General features: G+C 42.0%; 2 protein-coding genes across 2 annotated transcripts in view; one reads left to right on the top strand and one right to left on the bottom strand.

Annotated features, from left to right (window-relative positions):
• The window catches only part of LOC146625313 (uncharacterized), a 66,224-nt gene extending 57,126 nt beyond the window's left edge, over positions 1-9,098 (top strand). The window contains exons 5-6 of the mRNA XM_085362771.1: positions 7,330-7,842; positions 8,168-9,098. Coding sequence (XP_085218897.1) covers positions 7,330-7,842; positions 8,168-8,860 — 1,206 coding nt within the window. The 3' untranslated portion in view covers positions 8,861-9,098. The remainder of the gene's footprint in view (positions 1-7,329; positions 7,843-8,167) is intronic.
• A 2,251-nt stretch (positions 9,099-11,349) lies between these two features.
• LOC146625312 (uncharacterized) lies at positions 11,350-25,300 on the bottom strand. Its single transcript, XM_085362158.1, has 6 exons — positions 25,203-25,300; positions 21,458-22,118; positions 20,723-21,132; positions 11,852-12,134; positions 11,576-11,761; positions 11,350-11,448 (listed from the first exon to the last, which is right to left on the bottom strand). The coding sequence occupies exons 1-6, from the start codon at positions 25,298-25,300 to the stop codon at positions 11,350-11,352; spliced, it is 1,737 nt and encodes a 578-aa protein (XP_085218284.1).
• Between the last annotated feature and the right edge of the window lie 2,064 nt (positions 25,301-27,364).

Genomic DNA, 27,364 nt, shown 5'->3' with positions numbered 1-27,364 from the left:
AAACTGCCCCGCCCTGGTCCCCAAAACCATACACAGAGGGAAACCAATTCCTTAGTGAATCGTGTTTTATTATCTACACTGCAAAAATGAAGCTCCAGGGTGAACAAAGGCCAAAATAACAAACAAAACAAGCTAAGTCAGGAGGAGGTGCTATCTAAAACCCTATGTGAAATCAAACATCAAACAAAAGACAAGCGCTACACCTAACTCCCTAACTGAAATAAACAGGAGAAAACAGTGCAAGGAAAAACAATACGGCAGCTCACCCCTTCTGTTGCAGTGCTATTTACAATGTGCTATGTACAATGAAAGCTAATATACACACTATATACAAAACTCAGAAAAGCCGCACAAATCACAAGCACAAATGTCTCAGGTTTTGGAGGCCAGGGTCAGGTCTGCTGCAGCTGTCAGTGGCTGCCCCAGGTAGCTCCAAGCCCTCCTGGGTTTTAAATGCACCTTAGAACACACATGCATCAACACTACAATGAGCGGGTGGAGGGAGGTTTGGAGTCTTCTCTCACCCCCATTCTCCGCGGCCTGCTGGAGCGGGGGAGCTAGGAGGAGGAGTTGGCCGTCCGACTGCGGTCTGGAGTGTGGGGCCTCCCTGCTGCTGCGGAGTCGGGGCGGTCTGCCTCTCCCCACCGCAGGGAAAAGGGTAACACCACCTGGGTCTGGGTGCAGTTCCCCCCTCCAGGGGCAAGGGTACCTAGACCCGGTTTGTAGAGTACGCTTGGGGAGTGTGATCGTGTGTACAGCGTCTCTTTATGTCTGTCTCCACGTTGGTTGAGTGTGGAGTAAGTGCATATGAGAGCATGAGGGTGGGAATGGATGTTTGTATCTGTGTGTGCCTGTATGTCTGTGTCTATATGTCAGGTTGGGTGTCAGGCGCCACCTCTCTGGGGACATCTCAGGCCCTCCAAGGTTTGGAGGCCTATCTCCCCCTACCACCACTTCCCCTGCCAGTGGCGGACTCCCTCAGACATCGGTGCGTTGGTGGTTCTTTGTGTCCGGGGATGGGCGTCCAGGTACACACCGGCTCACTCCTTGGTGGCCGCTTATCGGGGCCTGGAGCCTGGGGCTCGCTCGGGCCACTTCGGAGGTGGGGTGCCCCCGGCCTCTCGGCCTGGGGCTCGGTCACTCAGGCACAGCTGGCTGCCGGCGGAGCTCACGGGCGCGTCACTGCAACTCCCCCTGGCTTCTGCTCCGCGGCTGCTGAGTGAGCCCTCATCTGGGACTCTCCTCAGCTCTTTCTGGGACAGTGGCGCAGCTGCCCCTCTGTTGGTCTTCCTTGGTCTCTTGTGTTCTGGGGGCCTCTGGATGTCTGGAGTTTTGATCTCCTCCATACCTGCTTCACGCCCTGGAGGACGGGGCTGTGGCCCCCCCACACCCTCTAGCAGATTATTACATGAAGGAACCTTTTAAAAAAAAAACAAGCGCGTCCATGCTCACAGGTGTACACACGGGTGATCACACCCACAAACTACACCCTTTTTGGCTCCTTCCTCAAAGCACACTGTGTTCTGTTGATCTTATGTGCTGCACAATAATGTTTAACATTTAGTATTTACTGTCATATTCCCATATATCATTGTGATGTTGTTTATTCTATTACTCTTGTTCTCTTCTGCTTGTTTTCTTTTTTCTTTCTCAGCAGGTGATCCAGGTGATTGATATATGCATTTTTTTTCTCTGCCCGTTCTGTTGGTTTTTGTCTTTTGCCCTTCTCCCCCGTCCCTCTTCTCAGCTGTTTCTCTTTCCCTCTTTCTTTCTCCCCTTCTTTCCCCCAGTCAAGTCTGTCCCGTATTCAGTAAGTGAAAATAAAATAAACAATAAAAGGTGAATCAAATGGACCATTACGGCAAGGCTGGGATGGTCAGTTTGGTAAAGTAAATCCGTTGGGCAATAAAATGATTAAGACTCCACCCCAAGATTTGACCTGTTTTACAAGGAATCACCATAGCTGATAAGGAGCTCATCATCAGCCAGCTAGCTGATGACACCACTCTTCTTGAAGAATGCAAATCAAATCCGTCCAGCCCTTAGTGTTATTAGTGATTTCTCTGAGGCATCTGGTTTATGTCTAAATCTAAAAAAATATGAATTGCTAGCAATTAAAGACTGCACTGCAAATGCTCTCTGTAACATTTCTGTTAAACAAGGAGTCACATACCCAGGACTGTTAATATCCAAAGACCAAAAGTCAAGATGCTCGTCAAACTTTTAAAAAAAAAGTACGTTCTAAATGAAGCTTCAGACGTCACTAATCACGTGACTCTGGCCAAACGAATCAAGCCTCGACACGGTGCTTCTGAAGCAGTTAATCTTTCTGACACACGCACCGGAGTGTCAGCTTCAAGCGGACCATCACTACCTCTCACATCTACAGGTTAGTGTCAAGGTAACTTTGAACTGAGTTCAGTCAATCTTGAGTTTTTCGAAGTTTTCCGAATGAAGTTTTCTGTTGCTCTCTGTGAGAGGAAACCGTTAAAGGCGAGGCTCTCCAGAGTGTAGCAAAACAGGAAACCGCAGCTGGGTGTGTGTAAGTGTGCAAACGAATAGATTAGAAGTGCAAGTGAGCCACGAGTATAGAAAGGTTAAGTTTTGTGAGTTGTTTTTCTCACCACTGATCACGCGCTCAACACTCTACACATACTTGCATCACACGCGCTCTCAAGCATCAGTATCCGGTCGTTCAGTGATGATGCGATGAATCCTACTTCCGGGCCTAAACGCTCCCGTGTTCAATATGCCGCAATGCTGTGTTCCTCGTTGTTTTAACCAATCTGGCTCAAAACAACAGTCTAATCTGTCATTTTACTGGTTTCCTTGTGAAAAGAGAGAGAAGAGGAAGTGGCTGAAGTTGATAAGGTATGTTAGTGAGCCACGAGTATAGAAAGGTCAAGTTTCATGAGTTGTTTTTCTCACCACTGATCACGCGCTCAACACTCTACACATACTTGCATCACACGCGCGCTCTCGAGCATCGGTATTGTACAATTCTGGGCGTCACGTGAGTTGCAGGTGTTACCATATAACGGAAATCTCCATTGTTCTGTAGCAGGGGTTCTCAAGCGTTTCACAACGAGTTTCACCCTTACGAGCGACATCACAGCACAGTAGTATAGGCCTATTTAACACCACATACACATACTTGCCAACATTCAAAGGGGATCTATCTATCTATCTATCTATCTATCTATCTATCTATCTATCTATCTATCTATCTATATATATATATATATATATATATATATATATATATATATATATATATATATATATATATATATATATATATTGTGTGTGTGTGTGTGTATTGGTGTGTCGGCCCACTGGGCATTTGATTCTAATAACAGGCCTCAGTCTCTCCTGCTATACTGCTAAATTTTGTATCGGTGCTCAAACCTTTTGTGTTTGTTTCCAATAAGTTGCCCACCTCGGGAAGCAAAAATGTGTTCTTTTACTTGTGAGATGAACATATGAGACACTTTGACTCTTCAGTGCAGTGTGGAGCCTAACAAAGATCTGCTTTGTGTCCCAGCTGATCAGCAGGAGGAGAAGAGTCTGACGGAGCAGCAGAGGAACATTTTCAGCTACTTGGACTCAGCTCAGCCACTACAGAGGAAACAATGAGCTCAACACAGAAGGTGACAGACAGAGCAGGGCGATATGACCAAAAATATTTATCACGATATACATTTGAAAATGTGCGATAACAATATAACTGACGATATAATTGAAGACAAAATACTTTACAACTCCACAACTTTATTAAAAAAAACCCATCAATGTATTTTCATTTAAACAAACAGCTGTTTTTTATGTGTATTAAAGTTATATAAAAATTTAACAGTGCAAATACAAATTCCTTGCTGACAGTTTAACCAAAAGGCATTTCCAGTGGAAATTGGCCGACATTTGCTCCGAGGAATTTGCATTTGCACTGTTAATATTTTTGGTCATATCGCCCTGCTCTACGTTCATGTGTTACTGTTTAGGTTTAAATTAGTTTGATGTTTGGTGCCTTTTTCTTATTGTAAAAAAAACCCTCAGGTTACAATCAGACATTTTTCTTCACTGAACCTGTTGGGTCTAAACTCAGACCCCGCTGTCTCCAGGACTTATTCCCATGAAAGAAAAACAAGGCAACAGCAATCGATCAATTTACTTGCAAGGGAGGCCTCGTCGGTATCTCAGAAACGCACTTTGTTTACTTCAAACTTCAGACTAACTGAAGTCTGAAGTTTGTTAAGACAGATATTAACAGACTTCAGTTAGTCCAGAATAAGGCGTCTAGATTAGATGTTCATACTATACTAATTAAAAACAGACCGATCCTCGCCTCACAAAACGCGCTACTTCGCGTAACCCAGCTTTGCTTATCAGAGAAGTATGTGTCACTCGATAGAGCGGCTGTTGTCTGCGAGACCTGTCGGCGAACTGGTGGAGCATTTGGAGCCTCACTACATGCTTCCAAGCCGCTGCATTTTTAATCTTAATCTCTTCCATACTGAGGTGAAAAGGAAGCGATTTGTCCCGTACTTCAGCTAGAATGGGGGAAAAAAAGACTCTGGAGTTAGTCTGTGTCCTTAAGCTGCAGCTGCCTCTTCTTCTCTCATGTTTTCTAAGTAGTTGACAGCTGGTAACTCTTGCAAAGCTTTGCCAGGGGGCAGGTAGGGCATTAACAAGAAAAGGGAGGCACAAAAAATACTTTTCTTTGTTATTTCATTTAAAGGACTAACTTTTAATAAATAATTATCTGAATCTTACAACCAAAGTGGTCATCTGATTAATTGTATAGAAATCCATTACTGTATATAGTAATTATTAAGTCTAATTTACACCCTGGTAAGTAGTGATGGGTCGGTCGCGAACGAAATGGCTCTTAGAGCCGGATCTTTGACGTGAACGACGCGAGCCGTGGTTTTTTTTTTTTCTTTCTCTCACCCTCTCTCGCACTTTTTTACGCTTCACTCCGCACGTGAGCCTTGTGCTTTGCACTGGGCAGAGGGGGGAGGAGCGGTAGTCACACTGGCAATAGCACAGGAACAGAGTGGGAGGGAGAGAGAGAGCCAGGGACAACAACATCACATTAGAAAGGTATAGTGATCATCCACAACTATTTTCAGTTGCAGATGGTAAAGGATTCAGAAAGTTTATTCATGCAGGCCCATATGACAGAGAATATGCATGTTCTTTCTGTTTTCATATTTTAATGTATATTTAATTGTGTTGTGGTTTGCAGTGTTTTGTGTTGTTTCACTTTAAAAAAATTTAAAAGGAAAAACCTGAAAATTTAAATAGTTAAAAGTTGAACTGTGAATAGTTGGTTTTTGTATTATATGATTTATTTATTACATTTTATGTGGAGTGAATAAATAAAAGTATATTTACCATGACCCCTAGAGACAAAGCACACACAAACTTCAAAACACGTACAAACCCTGAAGCGCGTACAAACTCCAAAACACGTAAAAACTCCATAGCACGTACAAACTCAGAAGCACGTACAAAACACAACAGAAGTGCTCCAGGATGCTAGGCACAGTGTTGAGCTTTTGTTACCTAGTGGCTACACAAGCCAGCGACAGGTAACAGGTAAATGAACTTTTTTGTTTTTAATTATTTGTCAGTGCGCCCCAGGGCAGCTGTGGCTACAACGTAGCTTGCCATTGCCAGTGTGTGAATGTGTGTGTGAATGGGTGAATGACTGAATGTAGTGTAAAGCGCTTTGGGGTCCTTAGGGACTGAGTAAAGCGCTATACAAATGCAGGCCATTTACCATATATGAGTGCTTGTGTATAAATACACAAACAATACACATATGCTTTCAATTGTGTCATTTAAGTGATCTAGGTAGCTCTGTTTTGGGAGTTCAGTTAACACTAGAAATGTGTTTTGGAGTTTGTACATGCTTTGTCTCTAGGGGCAACCGTATATATTTATATATAAACATATATAAATAAAACCACTTTTTTTTTTACATTAGTAGTTCCTTTTCTGCATAATTTTATATTATTGTTAATAATTAATTATCCGGTTCGGAGCTGAAAGAGCTGGCTCTTTTTAGTGAGCCGAGCCGAAAGAGCCAGTTCTCTAAAAAGAGCCAGAAATCCCATCACTACTGGTAAGCTATAGCCCTTTTTCCTTTGGGAAGGTACCATCTGTGCATTGTGCAATTCTGTTGAAGAAAGATGGTGAATCTATTTAATTATTGTAGAAACATAATTGATTATTTCTGTGCATTTGATTTACACGTGCATTAAATTAAAGTTGATTATGTCGATTAAGCATCATGAGGTGGAGGGCGGGGGTGGTTCTGGGAGATTTTTGCTGGGAGTTGGCAACTCTATTAGTTAGGTTGTTTAATATTTCTGATAAGTACTCTTTAAAATCCCAGAATAGGAAGGATGGTGCAGGTTTAAGTTTATTAGATTGATGAGTGTTGCTGAACTATAAAATATTTGAATAGAATAGAATAGAATAGAATTAAACTTTATTGTTATTGCACATGTCACAGGTACAGGGCAATGAAATGCAGTTTGCATCCATCCAGAAGTGCTTTAGCCATGATATAGATATATTACAATATATATTAGCAATAATATAGATATGTAAGTATATTACAGAAATGGGTCCAGGGCTCGCAAAATTTCAAAATCCCTGGTAGCCCTTTGGGCAGAGACTCTTCAGTTTTTGGTAGCCCAAAATAAATTTAAGTAGGCCAAATAAAAAAGAGCAATTTTTTGATTGATGTTTTGTTTCCTGTTTAGTTTCCGTTACAATACTATACATTAAAGTATAATATTGTAACGGAAACAAAACATTAATCAAAAAATTGTTGAAACACAAATTACAACATTGTATAAAAATTACAACCATCAACTCAAATGCTTGGTTCTAATTGAACAGAAATTTCTATGAACTTGTAAGAACTGTGTAGGACATGAATCAGTCTGTGTCAGATCCTGAATTTGAAATTGAAGTCACGGGTAAGAGGCAAGTGGAACCAAGATCTAGGCCATTTGCTTTTTGAAGTTTGCGAAGACTGCTAAATTTTGCCAGTGGTAGTTCACTCTTTGCAGAACTACCAGCAGGTGGGGATAAGAGACCTTTAAGGTGTTTGGTGCCACACTCCACCTTCAGGTTTAAAACTAGTGTTAATGGAGGGAGTTTGAAGGTTGAGTTTGTTCCACGACTGCATTTCACTCACTGCCTCTGTTTGTATCTCTGTCACTGCAGGACCAACATGGAGCGAGAAGTCAGCGCTCTCAGGAGGCCGACAAACCTCAACCAAGAAAGAGAGAGAAAAAACACACCTGTGACGAGTGTGGGAGGGGTTTTGCTTTGAAGGGTTCACTGAAACAGCATCAGGTCATCCACACTGGAGAGAGACCGTTCAGCTGTGACTTGTGTGGAAAGTCTTTTTCCATGAAGGGTCACCTAAAATCACACCAACTCATCCACAGTGGAGTTAAAGCGTACAGCTGTGATCAGTGTGGCAGAGCTTTTACTCACAGTGGTAGCTTACAGAGTCATCTAGTTACCCACTCTGGAATTAAGGCATACAGCTGTGACATTTGTGGAAAAACTTTCAGCCAGAGAGGGTACCGAAATATACATCTACGCATTCACACCAGACATGATGTGTACTGCTGTGAACAGTGTGGCAAATACTTTGCTACAGACACACAGTTACAACAACACATGTTTACCCACACTGAGGGACGACCTTATAAATGTGACCTGTGTGAGAAGACTTTTAAATCTCCACATTACCTGAGAGGACACCAACAGATCCACACCAGAAAGAGACTCTACAAGTGCAGTTACTGTGAGGTATGTATTTGTATTGTTATCTTGTCATTTTAGCCTGACTGTTTGGAACAACTCTGCTCATTAAACTGTGTTAGCATGTTAGCAATTCTACTGCATGGAAAAGCAGCTCTGAGTGATTATTCAGATTTTCATGTCAGTTATGATTTTAGTATTACTGTAGTATTATGGTGGTAGTATTGTAGTTATTGCAGCCCAGTAAACTGAGTGTGTTAACTGAAACAGTCAAATGTAATTGGACGTCTGCAGAGATGCTCTTTATTTCAGGCGACGTTCAGGATAAAAGTGTTGAAGGACTGACTTACACTGTCTTTGTGTCTTTGTTTAGAAGCAGAGCGACACAGATGGATCCAGTTCTCAACCCTGTCATCACCGTGGTGGTGGGAAAGACTTTCATTGTGACCTTTGTGGAAAAACTTTCAGTCGACGAGACGCCCTAAAAACACATCAACGTAGACACACTGGAGACAAACTGCAATACTGCAAAGAATGTGGGAGAAGCTTCACCACATCACGTAACTTAAAAAAGCATGAACTGATTCACAGTGGGGTTAAAAAACACCTCTGTGATCAGTGTGGGTCATCCTTCATCACTGCATGGGAGCTTAAAACACACAAACGAGTCCACACAGGAGAGAAACCATACAAGTGCAGACACTGTGACAAAAGCTTCTCACGTTCATATGGTCGTAACTCTCATGAACGTACACACGTGAAAGGAAACTACAGCTGTGACCAGTGTGACAAGAGCTTCAGGAATCTCAGTTCATACTCCAAACACAAACGATCCCACGTTACTAATAAACTGTTTCACTGTTACCAATGTGCCCAAACATTCACCTCATTGTCTGCTCTGTGCAAACATCAGCGTGATCACTCAGGGCTGAAATCACTCCCATCACTGGATCACAGTGAATCTGAAGAGACAGAAAGATCCTCTGGTTTCAGTGTCAGACTCAAAAAGCTTGAGATCAGGCTCCACAGAGTTCAGATAGAATCATTTAAACTTGTGTTGAACTGAACTGGTTGCTGGGCTGAACTTCTACATAATACAGATTTACATGGGATCTTATTTTCTGTCGTTTTACTGAGTCAGTTTTGTCCTTTTTTCTCTGTCCTGGTTTTGCTCGTCTGTAAATAATTGAAACTCAGTCAAATAGTTCATTGTTCTCCAGCAAAACGTTTTGGAAACTCATGTTTAACCTTTAAACTCTGACATGTTTTAGCACACAAGGCTTCATCGGGGAGTTCACTCATGATTGGACCATGAGAATAAAGGTTTTTAGTTCTTTCAAAGAGAGTCTTGGAGGTGTTTGATGTTTCTGTTTTTTCTGAAATCACCTGAAAGAAAAACTATTTTTCTTGCTTCATGTAGTGTGGAAGTTTTTAATGTTTCTTCATTTGTGATGTTCTTGAATGTGTTCACATGAAGATGGTACAAATAAACTGTCCTTTTAGCTTTAGCTCCTAATTTATTCATTATTTATGGATGTAGCACAGCAGCAGTTTCTTGATTAACACATGGAGGGCTCGGGATCTGATGGTAAATAATGTTTTGTGTCCTTGTACACATCATACAGCTCAGCTGTTCCACAGATGTCAGGTTTACACAGTGGGATGGTTTGTAAGAACGCAGCTCTCCTGTGGATAAATCCTTACTCTTAGCCTCAGGACCTCACACAGTCCCAGCAGGTTCGGTCAGAAGATTTATACCTTTTTCATTTCTATATGATTCTTCTTGCATCTGAACAAAGATGATGATGAGTCATTTATGAAAAAAGAAGCAAAAAATCAGAATCTTCATCAGAATTGTGAACATCACAGCAGATGCCTTTGTGTGAAAGTAACTGAGAATAAAACACAGAAAAACATGAAGGAGATTTTTCTGGCCTGACTTTTTATAGCAGATAACCTTAAAAATATTCTGCAATGCTCTGCATATAAAGTTTAAATTTCTTCACTATTGAACAACAGAAAAAATAGGCTTTCTTGTCCGAGGTCGTTTAAGTGAAAAAAGAAAAAGAAAAGAAAAAGACAGCGCTGTGAACAACAGTAGACTGGTGGGTAATAAGCGAATGAATAATGCAGAAAACAGAGATTTGACACGGAAAGCTGTTCTTGAAGTACAGAGAGAGAGAGAGAGAGAGAGAGCTAGCTGTGCATGAAGTGTGATTTTAATAGTCGTGGAGGCAAAACAGCAAAACGCATGACGACATTGATCAATGTGAAGCGCAGTTTGCTGCTTCTTTTGCTGCTGGATCAGTGAATTTTCGTTGGAGAGAGACCAAACCTGCAGCTCAGAATCAGTGCAAAAAGATGTAAATACAGAGCGGACCCGACGCATCAGAATCGCTGATCTCTGACAGCGTTTCGGTCTGCGGGCCGTCGGGTGAGAAAGCGGAGAAAGACAAAGCTGATTCTGATGCGTCCGCTCTGTGTTTATGTCTTTGTGTGGAATCCGTGTACCTGCTCTCATTTACTGTTTGTTGGTTGTTGAAATAGTTTTGTGAGCTTTAATCTGAGAATATGCCATTTCTGGCAAAACACAGTTATATTTAAAAGTCAATTCAGGATGTAATGAATCGATATCGCTTTAGGCAGCACGGTGGTTAGCACTGTTGCTGCACAGCAAGAAGGTCCTGAGTTCAATTCCAACATCACCGGGGTCTTTCTGTGTGGAGTTTGCATGTTCTCCCCGTGTTTATGTGGGTTCCTTCTGGGTACTCCGGCTTCCTCCCACCGTCCAAAGACATGCAGCTTGTGGGGATAGGTTACAGTTTTTTTAAATTGGTTTGGTACTATTTTCACAACTAAAGTGTGCATTTTCAAATCTCTCAGTACAAAACTCACATTTGATCACATTTGTAACACCACTAGTCATTCTTTCAAATCTGATGTCATGAGTTCATTGTATTTGCACATATTTTCATTCCACTTAATCATTGTTGCAGAACATATGGTCATTGTGATATATTCTGAGAACATTTGCTTTACTCACCCAAACAAAACAGTAAGATCTTTTTTCAACGTAGTACTTTTACCAATCATTTCATTCAGGAGCAAATAATACAAGGTAAGCGTTTCAAATTGTCCTTGGTGATGAATGAGTGTAACTGAACTGTAAAACTTTACACAGCAAATATTACACTTATGTTCAGGCATAACCAAAAAAAACAAAAAAAAAAAACATACACATACACACACACGAAAAAGGGAGAAAAAACAACAAGTCACTTACATAAGCACAATATATTTTTTATTTTATTTTTATCACTTTTACACAATTAATCAAGCCGGTCATTAACATTGGGCCATAAATTTTCATCAACATCACAGTGGATGTCTTCGTTGTTCAGGCACCGTGGGAAAAATTTCCTGGCATGACGAATCCAGGCTTGACTTTGCCCAGCAGTTATATCACCACAAGCTTCACACATGGCTTGAAGAAGGGAGACATGCTCATGGGGATGGCGATCATACACCTTCCACCTCCATGTAGAGAAGAATTCCTCAATTGGGTTGAGGAAAGGGGAATATGGTGGAAGATAGAGTGTCATGAAGCGAGGATGTGTTTGAAACCATTCCTGAACCAGCTGTGCATGGTGGAAGCTGACATTGTCCCACACAACAACATAGACAATGTCTTCTCCCTGACAGGCCTGCTCCAGTTCATTAAAAAAAAAAAAACTATCAGGTGTTCAGTGTTGTATGACCCTAGAACTGGTCTACAGCCTACCACACCATCTTCAGATATAGCTGGACCCATTGAGATGTTTCCTCCAGGTTGTCCAGGGACTTGGATGGTAGCCCTTTGTCCAATAAGGTTACGTCCTCTGCGTCTAGTTTTTGCCAGATTGAAACCGGCCTCATCAACAAAAATATACTTGTGATGATTCACAGCAGCGTCCAGCTCCATCACCCTCTAAAATGATAATTTAGTTAGTTTTTTTTTTTTTACAACTAATAGTTGTCAGTACTGTTACAGTAATTGCATGCCAGTTTAGTGTTGTACCTGAATATATTCTGAACGCAGTTGTTTCACCCGGACATAGTTCCTCTCAAAAGGAACCAAGTAAATTTGTTTCATGGAAACCTGGTGCTTCTTCAAAAGCCGGGCAATCGTTGGAAGGCTAATTGATGGCACATTGGCAAAGGTGTCATTGTTGTTCTCAATAGCCTGTTTGATTTCCGACAGCCGTATGTCATTCCTTGCCCTGACCATTTCCACCACAGCCAACTCCTGCTGGTCAGTCAAAACACGTGGGCGACCACCACCAGGTTGTCTCCTGTTAATTCTGAGGACAATCATATACTGTGAATATTGAAGTATTACAAATTACATTACTGTAAACTGACAATTACATGTTGTTCATCTATACAATAGAGTACTATATTTTAGAAGTGAAGTTGCTATAGCAAACATACCAGTTTTCTTGGCGAAAAGTTCTGATGATAGAGCTGACAGTTGACCTTTGTAAATTAGGCTGTACCAACCTGGCAGCCTCAGCCATGGTAAAGCCTCTGTTAACCACATGGTCAACAATGATGGCCCGGACTTCATTAGAGATGATGGTGCGTTGTCTTCTGCCTACATTTCTCTGAAGACCACCTCTCTGTTGAGGAGCACCACCACCACCACCTCTTCAATTAAGGTTTCCTCTCCCTACGAGTCTATCCTGCTCCATATTTGAACAGTGCAAAGTCTCAAACACAGTTCTACTTATATGGTAACTAATTGTGATCATCAGGGGGAAACAATTAGCAATTAGTATTTCTAGATTGAAAGCTCTTGCAGCAATGTGTAACTTACAAATGACCAGACAACAATCAGTCAAGTTGAAAATCCATGGACATAATGAAGGATTCATTGATTAAACATTAAGATCAGTTGAATTAAATGATAGACAAATGTATTAAACTGAATAATAAGAGGTGCAAATCAAAAATTTGATAGTGATAACATTATGAAAGGCAGTAACTGTGAACAAAACATTTATTTAGATGAAACACTTATTTTGTGTAGTGAAAAGGATATTTTGTCATTATGTGTATTGTACTGACACAATTGGAAATATGCTGAAATGTTTGAAAAACGTGCACTTTTGATGATCTGTTGTGATATAAGTACTAAGAGTTTTGAAAATGTACCAATTGCTTGTGAAAACTGCGCCAAACCAATAAAAAAAAACTGTAATTGGAAAAATCCAAATTGCCATTAGGTGTGAATGTGAGCGCGAATGATTGTCTGTCCCTGCGTGTTGGCCCTGCGACAGACTGGCGACCTGTCCAGGGTGTACCCCACCTCTCGCCCTATGACAGTTGGGATAGGCTCCAGTGCCCCCCGCGACCCTGAAAAGGAGAAACAGAAGCGAATGGATGGATGGATGGATATTGCTTTATTCAAGCTACTCACCTCTCTCTTCCACCTGTACTTTCAACTGGACCACGGCCAATCAGAGAGGTCCCGCCCCTGACTATCTCTGATTGGCCGTGGTCCACGATAGGGACATAATGTGTGTCTGTTGTTGACCACACGGAAGGTTGCAGTTAATTTTTTTTTTTTGTTACCCGAACAGATGTTATTCTGTTAGCAAGTACTAAAGCCATAATCTCATAGTCATTATTGGGCAGACAGATGGGTCTCCAATTATCAATAAGAAGTAAGTCTTTGTTTGGCTTTGGAATTAGTGTTATGAGACCCTGAGTAAGAGTAGGAGGGAGGGTGTTATTCTCTATACTTTCTATGAAAACCTGCAGTAAGAACGGAGCACTTCCTCTCCATGGCCTTATCAACATCCAATCTCTAGAACTCTAAATGCTCTACCATATATAATCTCAAAGAGTCAGACCGTTCTCTGTTGGAGTAATGTACATCTTAACTAGTTCTATACAGTCTAACCATGTCCTGCCTGTCTCTTCCATTGACTTCCTAAGTCTTAGCTTTACTGTGCCGTTAGTTCTCTCTACCAACCCTGCACTTTGTGGCTGATATGAACAATGATGTTTTAGTGTTATCCCTAGATGCTGTGCCATTAATCCAATCACTTCATTTATAAAGTGTGGACCATCATCACTATAAATAGTCTCCGGAATCCCGTGTTCTGGGATGATATTCTTACATATTGCTTTGGCAACCGAAATTGCATCTGCTTCCCTAGTTGATTGATTGACTGATTGATTGATATACCTTTATTAGTCCCACAAGGGGAAATTTCATGTTAAGGCTGCCAACCTATTGCACACAAGGGCGGCGCCATCTTACCCTCCAACCATACATACATTTTTTTTTTTTTCCGCCTGTCCCATTTGGTTCTTTAGCCATCAGAATTGTTGTCTGAAGACCAACAAGGATACCCAATGGATTTACTTTGCCAAATGGATCATCGTGGCATTGCCGTATTGGTCCATTTGGTCGATCTTTGTTTTTATTATTTATTATATTTTATTTTCAGATGTTACAGACGGGACAGACATGAGTGAGAGATAGGAAAGGGAGAAAGAAAGAGGAAGGAAAGGAAAAACAGAAGGGGAGAGGGACAGTGAGAAAGGGGGGGAGAAAAAAAATAAAAATCTCCTGGATCACCTGTTGAGAGAAGAATAGAAAACAAGCAAAAAAAGACAAACAAAAAACAAAAAACAAAGCAACATACTAAACACAACACCATCGCATTAATCTAGCTAAGTGTAAACAGCAGTAAATACTAAATATTCAATGTTGTTGTGCAGCACGCAGGACAGATGTGCTTCGAAGTAGTAGCCAAGAAAGGTGTAATTTGGGTCTACGAGCAGTGAACACCCGTGTGCATACCTGTGTGGATCAGCGCGCTTGTATTCCAAAGGTTTCTCCATGTAACGATCTGCTAGGGAGTGTGGGGGGGCCACAGCCCCGTCCTCCAGGGTGTGAAGCAGGTATGGAGGAGATCAAAACTCCAGACATCCAGAGGCCCCCAGAACACAAGAAACCATGGAAGACCAACAGAGGGGCAGCCGCGCCACTGTCCCAGTAAGAGCTGAGGAGAGTCCCAGATGAGGGTTCACTCAGCAGCCGCGGAGCAGAAGCCAGGGGGAGTTGCAGTGACGCGCCCGTGAGCTCCGCCGGCCGCCAGCTGTGCCTGAGTGACCGAGCCCCAGGCCGAGAGGCCGGGGGCACCCCACCCCCGAAGGGGCCCGAGCGAGCCCCAGGCTCCAGGCCCCGATAAGCGGCCACCAAGGAGTGAGCCGGTGTGTACCTGGACGCCCACCCCCAGACACAAAGAACCACCAACGCACCGACACCTGAGGGAGTCCGCCACCGGCAGGGGAAGTGGTGGTAGGTGGAGATAGGCCTCCAAACCTTGGAGGGCCTGAGGTGTCCCCAGAGAGGTGGCGTCTGATACCCAGCCTGACATATAGACACAGACATACAGGCACACACAGACACAAACATCCATTCCCCCCCTCATGCTCTCATATGCACTTACTCCACACTCAACCAACGTGGAGACAGACATAAAGAGACGCTGTACACACGATCACACTCCCCAAGCGTACTCTACAAACCGGGTCTAGGTACCCTTGCCCCTGGAGGGGGGAACTGCACCCAGACCCAGGTGGCGTTACCCTTTTCCCTGCGGTGGGGAGAGGCAGACCACCCCGACTCCGCAGCAGCAGGGAGGCCCCACACTCCAGACCGCAGTCGGACAGCCAACTCCACCTAGCCCTCCCGCTCCAGCAGGCCGCAGAGAATGGGGGTGGGAGAAGACTCCAAACCTCCCTCCACCTGCTCATTGTAGTGTTGATGCATGTGTGTTCTAAGGTGCATTTAAAACCCAGGAGGGCATGGAGCTACCTGCCAAGGAGCAGCAGGTAAGCGCATGGTCCCTCCTGCTAGCCCTCAATGTCTAAGTGTATTTAAAATTGAGAGGTGGGCAACGACTCCAGGGGTGAGGTGTACACCCTGATGGTAATTTGGACTCCGTGATTGTGCCCACCCCCAAGATCCTATATGTATGTGTAATGAGAGTGTGAATAATGTGAATGTCTAAGTTGTGGGATAAAATTGAGGCAGAGGCAGCCAGAAGGGGACGGGGGGGGTAGCCGCTGACCCCAGTAGGCACTCCCACACTCCGCGACCCGCCAGGGAAAGGGGGCCCAGGCCCATCCAGACCGGGGCCCAGTGCAGCAGCGCCTCCCGGCCCCACAGAGCCCGGGACAGTCCACCCAACCCCACCACAGAGAAAACTGCACCCACCCCACCATCCACTCATCTTCCAGACTACATAAGACAATGGAAAATGCACCACATGAGGAAAGATAAGGAGACACATCAAATTCAGCAGGGAGGACATGAAAAGTGGCAGGTTAGCCTTCTTAGACTGTGAGATTTCCATCAGTAATAGCGGTACATCTAAAAGCTGACGTGTACCGGGAACCTACACATACGGATCAGTATCCAAGGTTTGACTCATCATCCACTGGAGCACAAACTGGGTGTCATCAGGACGCTACAACACAGAGCGAACACCATCCCCACTGACACAGCGGCCAGGGAGGCAGATGAACAGCACATCAAGAAGGCCCTGAGTGAATGTGGTTATCCCAGCTGGACTTTTGTCAAAGCGGGAAAGGCACCTAAAGAAAGCTCCGGTCAATCCAGGAGAGAAGGACAACCGCTGCCCAAGCGAAAACCTGTAGTGATCCCATATGTGTCAGGAGTATCGGAGCAGTTGAGACGCGTTTTTTCTAAACACTGGGTCTCTGTGGCTTTTAAACCCCAAAACACGCTGCACCAAAAATTGGTCCACTCTAAGGATCGGCTCCCCCGACACAAACAGAGTAACATAGTGTACGCTGTTAAGTACCAGGAGGATTGCCAGGATTTATACATCGGGGAAACCAAACAACCTCTGGCGAAGCGGATGGCACAACACAGAAGAGCTACCTCGTCAGGCCAGGACTCTGCAGTCTATTCACACCTACAGGCCAGTGGACACTCTTTCAATGATGAGGATGTACACATCCTGGACAGGGAGGAATGCTGGTTTGAGGGCGGAGTCAAGGAGGCCATTTACGTGAAAAGGGAAAGACCATCTCTGAATTGAGGAGGGGCCTAAGATTATTAGACACCACCAGAAGGCAGCAGGTTCTGTAGCAGGAGTAACTGCGTTTAGAGTGTTTTAAATTGTGAAAGTATAGGCAAACTTAACATCTCTAAAACCTTCTCCTTCTCTTATCACAGCCCTCATAGATGTCTGAATAGTCTAAACTCACAAGTAACCACAATAGACCAGAAAAAGAAATCTTATTGATGCAAATCTTCTCTAACACCTTCACGTAGCAGGTATCAAACTGATGAGACACTTTTTCTCTTCCTGTTAACAAGAACTTGACATGGACTTGAATTTTCCATACTTACTGTTCGTTTTGTTGAGGATGTCCAAATTACTAAGGTAGACCAAACAGGAGAACCAATGGGACACAGCTTTGTTTCACAAACAAGTGGAGCTGGGTACAGGGGGATGGCATGAGCTTGCTTGGGGCCAAGGGTTCTTCCAGGTCCAGGATAAAAGAAGTTCCATAAAAATTCTTATCCAGTCTAATTCATGCTCCTCAAAGTCTATCGATTTATTGGATTGTGAACATTAGAGTTCAGAGGGTTTCAGGGCTGCTGGGCATTCATAGAGAACAAAATATTTCATCTATACTAATGAAATTTATTTTTTAATATTTGTCACATAGAGCATTGCACAGTGCTGACATGATACACAAGTCCCCCCAAAATAGGTCCACTTGCAGGGTTTTTGTTGGTTGTTGCTGTGTGTCTGTTCTGCTCCTGCTGTCCTCTATATATCACAATGAGTACCACCTCATAAAATATATGGCTCTTGAAGTACCGCCCTTATTGCCGACATTAAAGTACAGTAGTTTAGGCCTATTTAACACCATATACAGTTTACTTGAAACAATTTCATTTCATATATGAATGTTATTCATTTTAACGGTCAGAATGTGACAGGGGTTTAATAATAACAACTGTACTGCATTAAAACTCCACAGCAGGTGGGATATCCAGTCTTTAAGTGATGACCTGATGAAACTTGCTTCCGGGTCCAAACTACATTTATAAAGGCTGCTGTGTTTTTAACATTTTTTAATGCTTTGTATTTTTTTCTATTTTACAGTGGCTTGCAAAAGTATTCGGCCCCCTTGAACTTTCCCACATTTTGTCACATTACAGCCACAAACATGAATCAATTTTATTGGAATTCCACGTGAAAGACCAACACAAAGTGGTGTACACGTGAGACGTGGAAGGAAAATCATACATGATTCCAAACATATTTTACAAATAAAACACTGCCAAGTGGTCCAAACTGCATTTATAAAGGCTGTTGTGTTTTTAACATGGTTTAATGCTTTGTATTTTTTTTCTATTTCATATGAACAAACCCCTCCTGGCATTCTCCTGGCTACTGGGAGTTTCGGCATCCAGGCAATAGTTTTCGACTCACCAACGGTATCTCCCGGGCCATCAGCGTGACAGCGCCATACCGTCTTTGCAGTTTTAAAGCTCAGGGAAACGCTCTATAGCGGCCATGACCGCTGGCAAAAAGGAAAAGCTACTCTTTATAAAAAGGCAACCCTCATCACATTTTCTGACCCATCATAACAGCCCATTTCACACACGTCTTTAAATCATCCTCTGCCGAGCAGCCTCCGAACCATGAAGAAACTTTCCTGAACTTTACACTGGTGTATAGTGTTACACAGCATGATGTTTCACTGTGAGTCTGAAGTTTTGATCATAGTAAACCTGCATAACTCCTGTTGTTTTTTAATATAGAAAATAGAAGCATAGGTGGGAATAAAAAAAAAAAAACACCCCCTCCCAAAAAAGCCAAACAAAACCAAAACTCATCTGTTATGAAAAAATTGTATAGTGTGTATAGTGCGGTGCTGCCTTCAACATCCTCCTTTTATTATCTCACACTGTAGAGACTGTAATAAAAACACAGGGAACAGACTTGGTTTTTAGAGAGAAGTTTGGCAAACAAGGAAAACTGAGAACATTTTTTATTTTCATTACTTCACTTTTGCTTCATAGCAGCCACAGGATGGCACCAGAGTCCAGTTAAAAAAACAAAGTTTAAAATCTGTTTTTCTTCACACCCCTTCACGCTCTTCTTTTTGTTTACATCCAAAATGTAATTTACGGTTCCCACAGTTCCCAGGGACAAACAAATCTAACTAAAATCTGCAGTGATGAATGAGCAGAGAACCCAACCCCAAATCCTCCAATCATGTACACCTGACATCAGAGCGGTGACAATGAACAGACCAACCAAGTATTTTTTGTCTTTTTTTCACGGATTAGAGCTGAAAGAAGAAATTCTTCTTGCTGGGAGCCATTTTCAGAAGCAGATTACATACTGCACTAAAGATTTCTTGCAGGCAGAAGGCTGGATTAACTCAAAATAAACTACACTGCATGTGTTCATTGTAATAAGACAACGTGACTACTGACTGAGCCCATTGACACAGACTGCCTAAACAAATAGTCCGTGTTTCTTTCCAAGAAACCTTTTGACATAACCTCAAAAAAGCGTGAGCTGGCGGTGGACTCCATAATTGGTCATAATGGCTCAGACTGTGGAGGCAATAGTAGATACGAAGAGTCAGCCATGCTGTTCAGCACAGAACTTACGGAGCACCAAAACTGCACACATTCCCTTTATCATGATGGCTTGTTTGAAATTTATTTAAAATACGTTTTGAGTTAAAGTTTAAGTTTCTGAGTTAACCTCGGCTACACCTGACCGTGTAAAATCTGACATTAAAAATCTGAAATTACTCAGATGTTAAAGATTATTTTTCAAAAATGATTATCTAATAATTATCTAATAGAGGCAGTGTCTTGGTTACATCTCTTGGATGAATGGATGACAGGGTGCTACAGCAGAGGCTTTCATCTGATTAATGCCAGATATTCATGAACTCATGCAGGATTTAATTTTTACTGAAAGAATGTTAAATATCTAAATCCAGCTTTGTGGGTCTTTGTGCTGTCACTGTGCAATGTGGACTGTGCAGCTATGCAGGAGTTTCCTAAAGTGTCGCTTCAGAGATGTCTATAGCTTGGACACAGTAAAACAATTTTAATAACTTCTCTGCTTATTGACAATTGTTCCTCAGATAATTATGTAATCAGTAATTAGTTACTGATTACTTTTTTCAAGTAACTTGACCAAAACTGGTCCCAACACTGTAAATGACTCATCATCATCTTTGTTTAGATGCAAGAAGAATCATATAGAAATGAAAAAAAGATAAATCTTCTGACCGAACCTGCTGGGACTGTGTGAGGTCCTGAGGCTAAGAGTAAGGATTTATCCACAGGAGAGCTGCGTTCTTACAAACCATCCCACTGTGTAAACCTGACATCTGTGGAACAGCTGAGCTGTATGATGTGTACAAGGACACAAAACATTATTTACCATCAGATCCCGAGCCCTCCATGTGTTAATCAAGAAACTGCTGCTGTGCTACATCCATAAATAATGAATAAATTAGGAGCTAAAACTAAAAGGACAGTTTATTTGTACCATCTTCATGTGAACACATTCAAGAACATCACAGATGAAAGAAACATTAAAAACTTCCACACTACATAAAGCAAGAAAAATAGTTTTTCTTTCACGTGGTTTCAGAAAAAACTGTCTCTTCAGATTCACTGTGATCCTGTGATGGGAGTGATTTCAGCCCTGAGTGATCACGCTGATGTTTGCACAGAGCAGACAATGAGGTGAATGTTTGGGCACATTGGTAACAGTGAAACAGTTTATTAGTAACGTGGGATCGTTTGTGTTCGGAGTATGAACTGAGATTCCTGAAGCTCTTGTCACACTGGTCACAGCTGTAGTTTCCTTCCATGTGTGTACGTTCGTGCCTGTTACGATGACCTGAATATGAGAAGCTTTTGTCACAGTGTCTGCACTTGTATGGTTTCTCTCCTGTGTGGACTCGTTTGTGTGTTTTAAGCTCACATGCAGTGGTGAAGGATGACCCACACTGATCACAGAGGTGCTTTTTAACCCCACTGTGAATCAGTTCATGTTTTTTTAAGTCACCTGATGTGGTGAAGCTTCTCCCACATTCTTTGCAGTATTTCAGTTTGTCTCCAGTGTGTCTACGTTGATGTGTTTTTAGGTCAGCTTTCCAACTGAAAGTTTTTCCACAGAGGTCACAATGAAAGTCTTTCCCACCACCACAGTGATGACAGGGTTGAGAACTGGATCCATCTGTGTCGCTCTGCTTCTAAACAAAGACACAAAGACAGTGTAAGTCAGTCCTTCAACATTTTTATCCTGAACGTCGCCTGAAATAAAGAGCATCTCTGCAGACGTCCAATTACATTTGACTGTTTCAGTTAACACACTCAGTTTACTGGGCTGCAATAACTACAATACTACCACCATAATACTACAGTAATACTAAAATCATAACTGACATGAAAATCTGAATAATCACTCAGAGCTGCTTTTCCATGCAGTAGAATTGCTAACATGCTAACACAGTTTAATGAGCAGAGTTGTTCCAAACAGTCAGGCTAAAATGACAAGATAACAATATAAATACATACCTCACAGTAACTGCACTTGTAGAGTCTCTTTCTGGTGTGGATCTGTTGGTGTTGTCTCAGGTAACGTGGAGATTTAAAAGTCTTCTCACACAGGTCACATTTATAAGGTCGTCCCTCAGTGTGGATAAACATGTGTTTTCGTAAGTTTGCGTCTGTTGTAAACTGTTTGCCACACTGTTCACAGCAGTACACATCATGTCTGGTGTGAATGCGTAGGTGTATATTTCGGTACCCTCTCTGGCTGAAAGTTTTTCCACAGATGTCACAGCTGTACGCCTTAATTCCAGAGTGGCTAACTAGATGGCTCTGTAAGCTGCTACTGTGAGTAAAAGCTCTGCCACACTGATCACAGCTGTATGCTTTAACTCCACTGTGGATGAGTTGGTGTGTTTTTAGGGAACGCTTCCAGGAAAAAGACTTTCCACACAAGTCACAGCTGAACAGTCTCTCTCCAGTGTGGATGACCTGATGCTGTTTCAGTGAACCCTTCAAAGTAAAACCCATCCCACACTCGTCACAGGTGTGTTTTTTCTCTCTCTTTCTTCTGTGAGGTTTGTCGGCCTCCTGAGAGCGCTGACTTCTCGCTCCATGTTGGTCCTGCAGTGACAGAGATACAAACAGAGGCAGTGAGTGAAATGCAGTCGTGGAAAAAAAACTCAACCTTCAAACTCCCTCCATTAACACTAGTTTTAAACCTGAAGGTGGAGTGTGGCACCAAACACCTTAAAGGTCTCTTATCCCCACCTGCTGGTAGTTCTAACACATTACATCCAACTTGGTGTTAAAAATAATTCATGACTGTTCAAACACTAAAATCATGCCCATTCCTCCTGATTGTACACACACACACACACACACACACACACACACACACACACACACACACACACACGTTGTTTGTAATACATATTTCTATCATTTGTATAGATTTATACATAATTATTCAGTGATAATAAATCCTATGTTTGTTTATTTGTTTATTCAAAAGGAACCCCATTAGCTTCCACAACAGGGCCCTATTTCAGGAAGCCGGTTTCGAAAACTGTGTGAAAAACGATACTCAGGGTTGAGTAACCCCGAACTGTCCAACTCGGAATATTCGGTTTCAGAAAGGCTGATAACAATTAGTTCAATCAACGCGGAGTTGCTTTAACCCCAAGTTAAGCGCGCACACGAGGATACATAAAGCCCTGATTAGTGGAGCACAGATTAAGCGAGTCACCATGGAGACGGAGGGAAAGAAGGCGCGGTCAATGTATTTTACAGCGCTTGAGGCCGAAATTCTGATGGCAGCATATGCCGATAACATGCAAAAAAAAGTAACACAGCCTCAGCTGCAAAACAAAGGGAGCATGCATGGCAAAACATAGCCAACAGAGTCAATGCGTGAGTGTTAATTTAAACATTGATATAGGGATTTCCACCCATTCAACACGTTATTTTATTATTTTATTATTTTTTATTTTATTTTTTATCTCATACATTTTATTTTGTGATGTGATGTGAGCGCAGGTGCAACCCAACAGGCCCCAAACGTGCCTGGCAGCAAGTAAAAATGAAATATAAAAATATAGTCCAAACAGGTAAGGTGTAATTGTATTATGAGCCATAGTGCTTGGTCTGTTTGTCCCATGTAAATCAATTGCAGTTAGAGGCTACATTAATTTCCCCTCTGTAAGCACTTATTGAAATTATCTGAGCACATTACAAGTACATATTTGCTTACTCTGTATGCTCAAATGTGACCCGTTATAGCCAACAGAAAAAAAAGTGGAGGCCCGGAAAACAGGTGGGGGTCCTCCACCACCACCACTCACAGAGGCTGAGCAGTTGGCTTCCACATTTGTGATAATGTTGGCAGCATCACATATGATCTTCACAGTGCAGAGAACATAAATTTGCATCCATTACTATAATGAAATAATTTGTTAGTTTGAAATGCTACAGGGAACTATGTACCTGTACATTAATGCTGTGGAAAGACTTCCTGTTCACATAGTCCCCTTCATTTACTGAAGGAGCAATGATTGGAATGTGAGTGCCATCTATACAGCCGATCACGCCTGGGAACCGTGAAAATAAATGTAAAATGTAAGTAGTAGTTCAAGTATCACCACATCATGAATTAAGTTTTGTTCATCCTGATACTTGCAATTTTGTGGCATCCCTCTTTGATAAATCTTGTGGGTCTATGACCGGGGAACACCACAAACGAGTGCAGGAGACATTTCAGTGCAACTGTAACATTCCTGACTGCCCGACAGACTTGGAAACGTGCTCAGCGTCACCAATATTATACAGAAAGCTCCCGTTTGCAAAAAACCGAAGTGCAATACAAATAATATGTACAGAACTGAGAGAATGTCCGCGATGTGTCACATGCGTAATATATGGCCTGAGGATGTTATTCAAATAAATTATAGATTGTGCTGAAAAACGGTAATGTTCACACAGAAGCTCATCAGGAAATGATAAAATGTCCAAACGCGCTCTAATCACTCTCTCCCAGCGGAGAGCTCTGCGGAGAATTTGGGCTTCAACATCTACTGGCTCTTCAAGGAAGGAGCACGCCATGTCTGACACTTCCTACAGTCAGGTTTCCGACAAAGAGGCGGAGAAGGTCAGGGTTAGTTGAAGTAAACCTGCTGGGGGGCAGGTTAGCTTCACGGAGTGAAACAGGGCCCTGGTGTTGCTCGTCTTCCATCAAATACAATCACATAAAATATTATACAATAAAGTGGATTCAAGATATTCACATAATTTGGCTCTTACATCCACAGTGAGGTTTCACAATTAAAATATAAGCAATCAATACTAAAAAATAATAATAATAATAACAATATCAATAACATTGAGGCACATTACACAAATTTCAAAAACAAATCATCTCTTACAATATTTACAACAACTAAAAGTTCTGTAAATCGGCTTTTAAATGTTCATTGAAGTTTTGAATAGTTGCTAATTCTCTAATTTTATAAGGTAATTTATTCCACCTGAAAGTTGCTCTAAATATAACAGTTTTACAAAAAGTTACTTTTAACTCGAGGATTTACTAAATTGCAGTTTGTTGAAAATCGTGTAATATCATTATGTATTTCATCTGGATACTGCAGCTGAGCAGAGATAAAAGTGGCGTGTTTAACAGAATTGCTTTCTTTATAACTACAAGCCATAGAATATTTTAGCCTGTACAGGAAGCCAAGAAAGCTGATAATGCATTTTATCGATATTAGTATTAGAGATGGCACGATGCCACTTTTTAATGTCCAATACCGATTCCGATATGATATGGATATCTGCCAATACCGATATGAATCCGATACAGCATTTTTTGTAATCAATAAAACTGTTTTTTAAATAAATATCTTGCTGCATTTTGTATAAGTTCATACTCAAGTTTTAAAAACAAGACACTAAAGCTATTCCGTTATACCAAATGAGCCCTTTCCTCTACTCCCTCTTCACCCACGACTGCAGACCTGCCGATGGTTCTAACACCATCATTAAGTTTGCGGATGACACCACGGTGATTGGCCTCATCAGTGACAACGATGAGGCCGCCTACAGGGAGGAGGTGGATGGTCTGGCTGAGTGGTGCGACACAAACAACCTGCTGCTTAACACCGAGAAGACCAAGGAGCTCATCGTGGACTACAGGAGGAATGCTGACCCACATCCACCCATCTACATTAAGGGGACGGCTGTGGAGCGTGTGAGCAGCTTCAAGTTTCTTGGAGTCCACATCTCCGAGGATCTCATCTGGACAACCTGAACTGCTCTGAACTGCTCCGCCTCGGACCGGAAGGCGTTGCAGAGTGTTGTGAAAACTGCGCAGCGCATCGCCCGAGCACCACTTCCTGCCATAAAGGACATTTATAGGAAGCAGTGTCTGAAAAGGGCTGGGAAAATCATCAAAGACCCCAGTCACCCATCACATGGATTCTTCACCCTCCTTCCCTCTGGGAGGCGCTACAGGAGCCTCCGGACTAAGACCACCAGGAACCGGAACAGCTTCTTCCCCACAGCTGTCAGACTCCTGAACTCTGCCTCCTGACATCTGACCCATGTTAAACTCATGGACTGAACATACACACACACACAACCACCTACACACACACACATACAATGGACAACTGTACCCTCAAACACACAATAATAACATGGACTGAACCACCACTCACAACCACTAGCACTTTATATAGCCTCTGTAGAAATTATCCACATATCTCACTTATCTTAACTGCACCACTGCATAAATAATCATTCTGTAAAATACGATAATTTTTAATTCTACAACTGTTTATAACTTGCATATTTCTCATTTCTGTATAGCTGTATATCTCATATTTCTGTATAGTTTTTCATATTTATATCCTGTTCATAGCTTGTACTCACCACAGCCTATACATACTTATAGTCATAGCATATTCATAACATACTTCATACCATGTACATTATAACATACCATAATAGACCCATTTCTGTAATATACTTACATATCTATATTATTGCTAATATATATTGTAATATATCTATATCATGGCTAAAGCACTTCTGGATGGAAGCAAACTGCATTTCGTTGCCCTGTACCTGTGACATGTGCAATGACAATAAAGTTTAATTCTATTCTATTCAAATATTTTATAATTCAGCAACACACATCAATCTAATAAACTTAAACCTGCACCATCCTTCCTATTCTGGTATTTTAAAGAGTACTTAGCAGAAATATTAAGCAACCTAACTAACAGAGTTGCCAACTCCCAGCAAAAATCTCCCAGAACCACCCCCGCCCTCCACCTCATGATGCTTAATTGACATAATCAACTTTAATTTAATGCACGTGTACATCAAATGCACAGAAATAATCAATTATGTTTCTACAATAATTAAATAGATTCACCATCTTTCTTCAACAGAATTGCAGACTGCACAGATGGTACCTTCCCAAAGGAAAAAGGACTATAGCTTACCAGGGTGTAAATTAGACTTAATAGTTACCATATACAGTAATGAATTTCTATACATTTAATCAGATGACCACTTTGGTTGTAAGATTCAGATAATTATTTATTAAAAGTTAGTCCTTTAAATGAAATAACAAAGAAAAGTATTTTTTGTGCCTCCCTTTACTTGTTAATGCCATACCTGTCCCCTGGCAAAGCTTTGCTAGAGCTGCCCCTGCACAGTTACCAGCTGTCAGCTACTTAGAAAACATGAGAGAAGAAGAGGCAGCTGCAGCTTAAGGACACAGACTAACTCCAGAGTCTTTTTTTCCCCCCCATTCTAGTTGAAGTACGGGACAAATCACTTCCTTTTCGCCTCAGTATGGAAGAGATTAAGATTAAAAATGCAGCGGCTTGGAAGCATGTAGTGAGGCTCCAAATGCTCCACCAGTTCCCTGACAGGTCTCGCAGACAACAGCCGCTCTATCGAGTGACACATACTTAAGCAAAGCTGGGTTACGCCAAGTAGGGCACTTTGTGAGGCGAGGATCGGTCCATTTTTAATTAGAATAGTATGAACATCTAATCTGGACGCCTTATTCTGGACTAACTGAAGTCTGTTAAGATCTGTCTTATTAGCTGCTGACAAATGATTGAACAATACTCCAGATGAGACATTACTAGTGCATTAATGACATCTTTCAAAATTGAAGATTTGATACAGAAAGAGCATTTCTGTCAGGGTCCTGGGACTGGGCGACCCAGGATCCCTGGGCAGTCATGGACCTGCGTATTATTATGTATTTTTGGTGTCGTTTCTCCTTCTCTGTGCGTGTACATATGTGTGTTTCTCTGTGCTGTGTTAGTCTGTGTCCCACTCATATGTTTAGGCGAGGTATGGGTGTGTATGTCTGCGGGTGTGCCTGGAGGATGGAGCTCGGCCACCTGCAGGCCTGAG

This window comes from Diplotaxodon limnothrissa, linkage group LG9 (genome assembly GCF_057381915.1).
Source record: "Diplotaxodon limnothrissa isolate DT_005_m linkage group LG9, D_limnothrissa_male_GT1.1, whole genome shotgun sequence".
Classification (NCBI taxonomy): domain Eukaryota; kingdom Metazoa; phylum Chordata; class Actinopteri; order Cichliformes; family Cichlidae; genus Diplotaxodon; species Diplotaxodon limnothrissa.
Note: the sequence above shows the minus strand (reverse complement) of the source record. Positions and strands in the feature narration are given on the sequence as shown.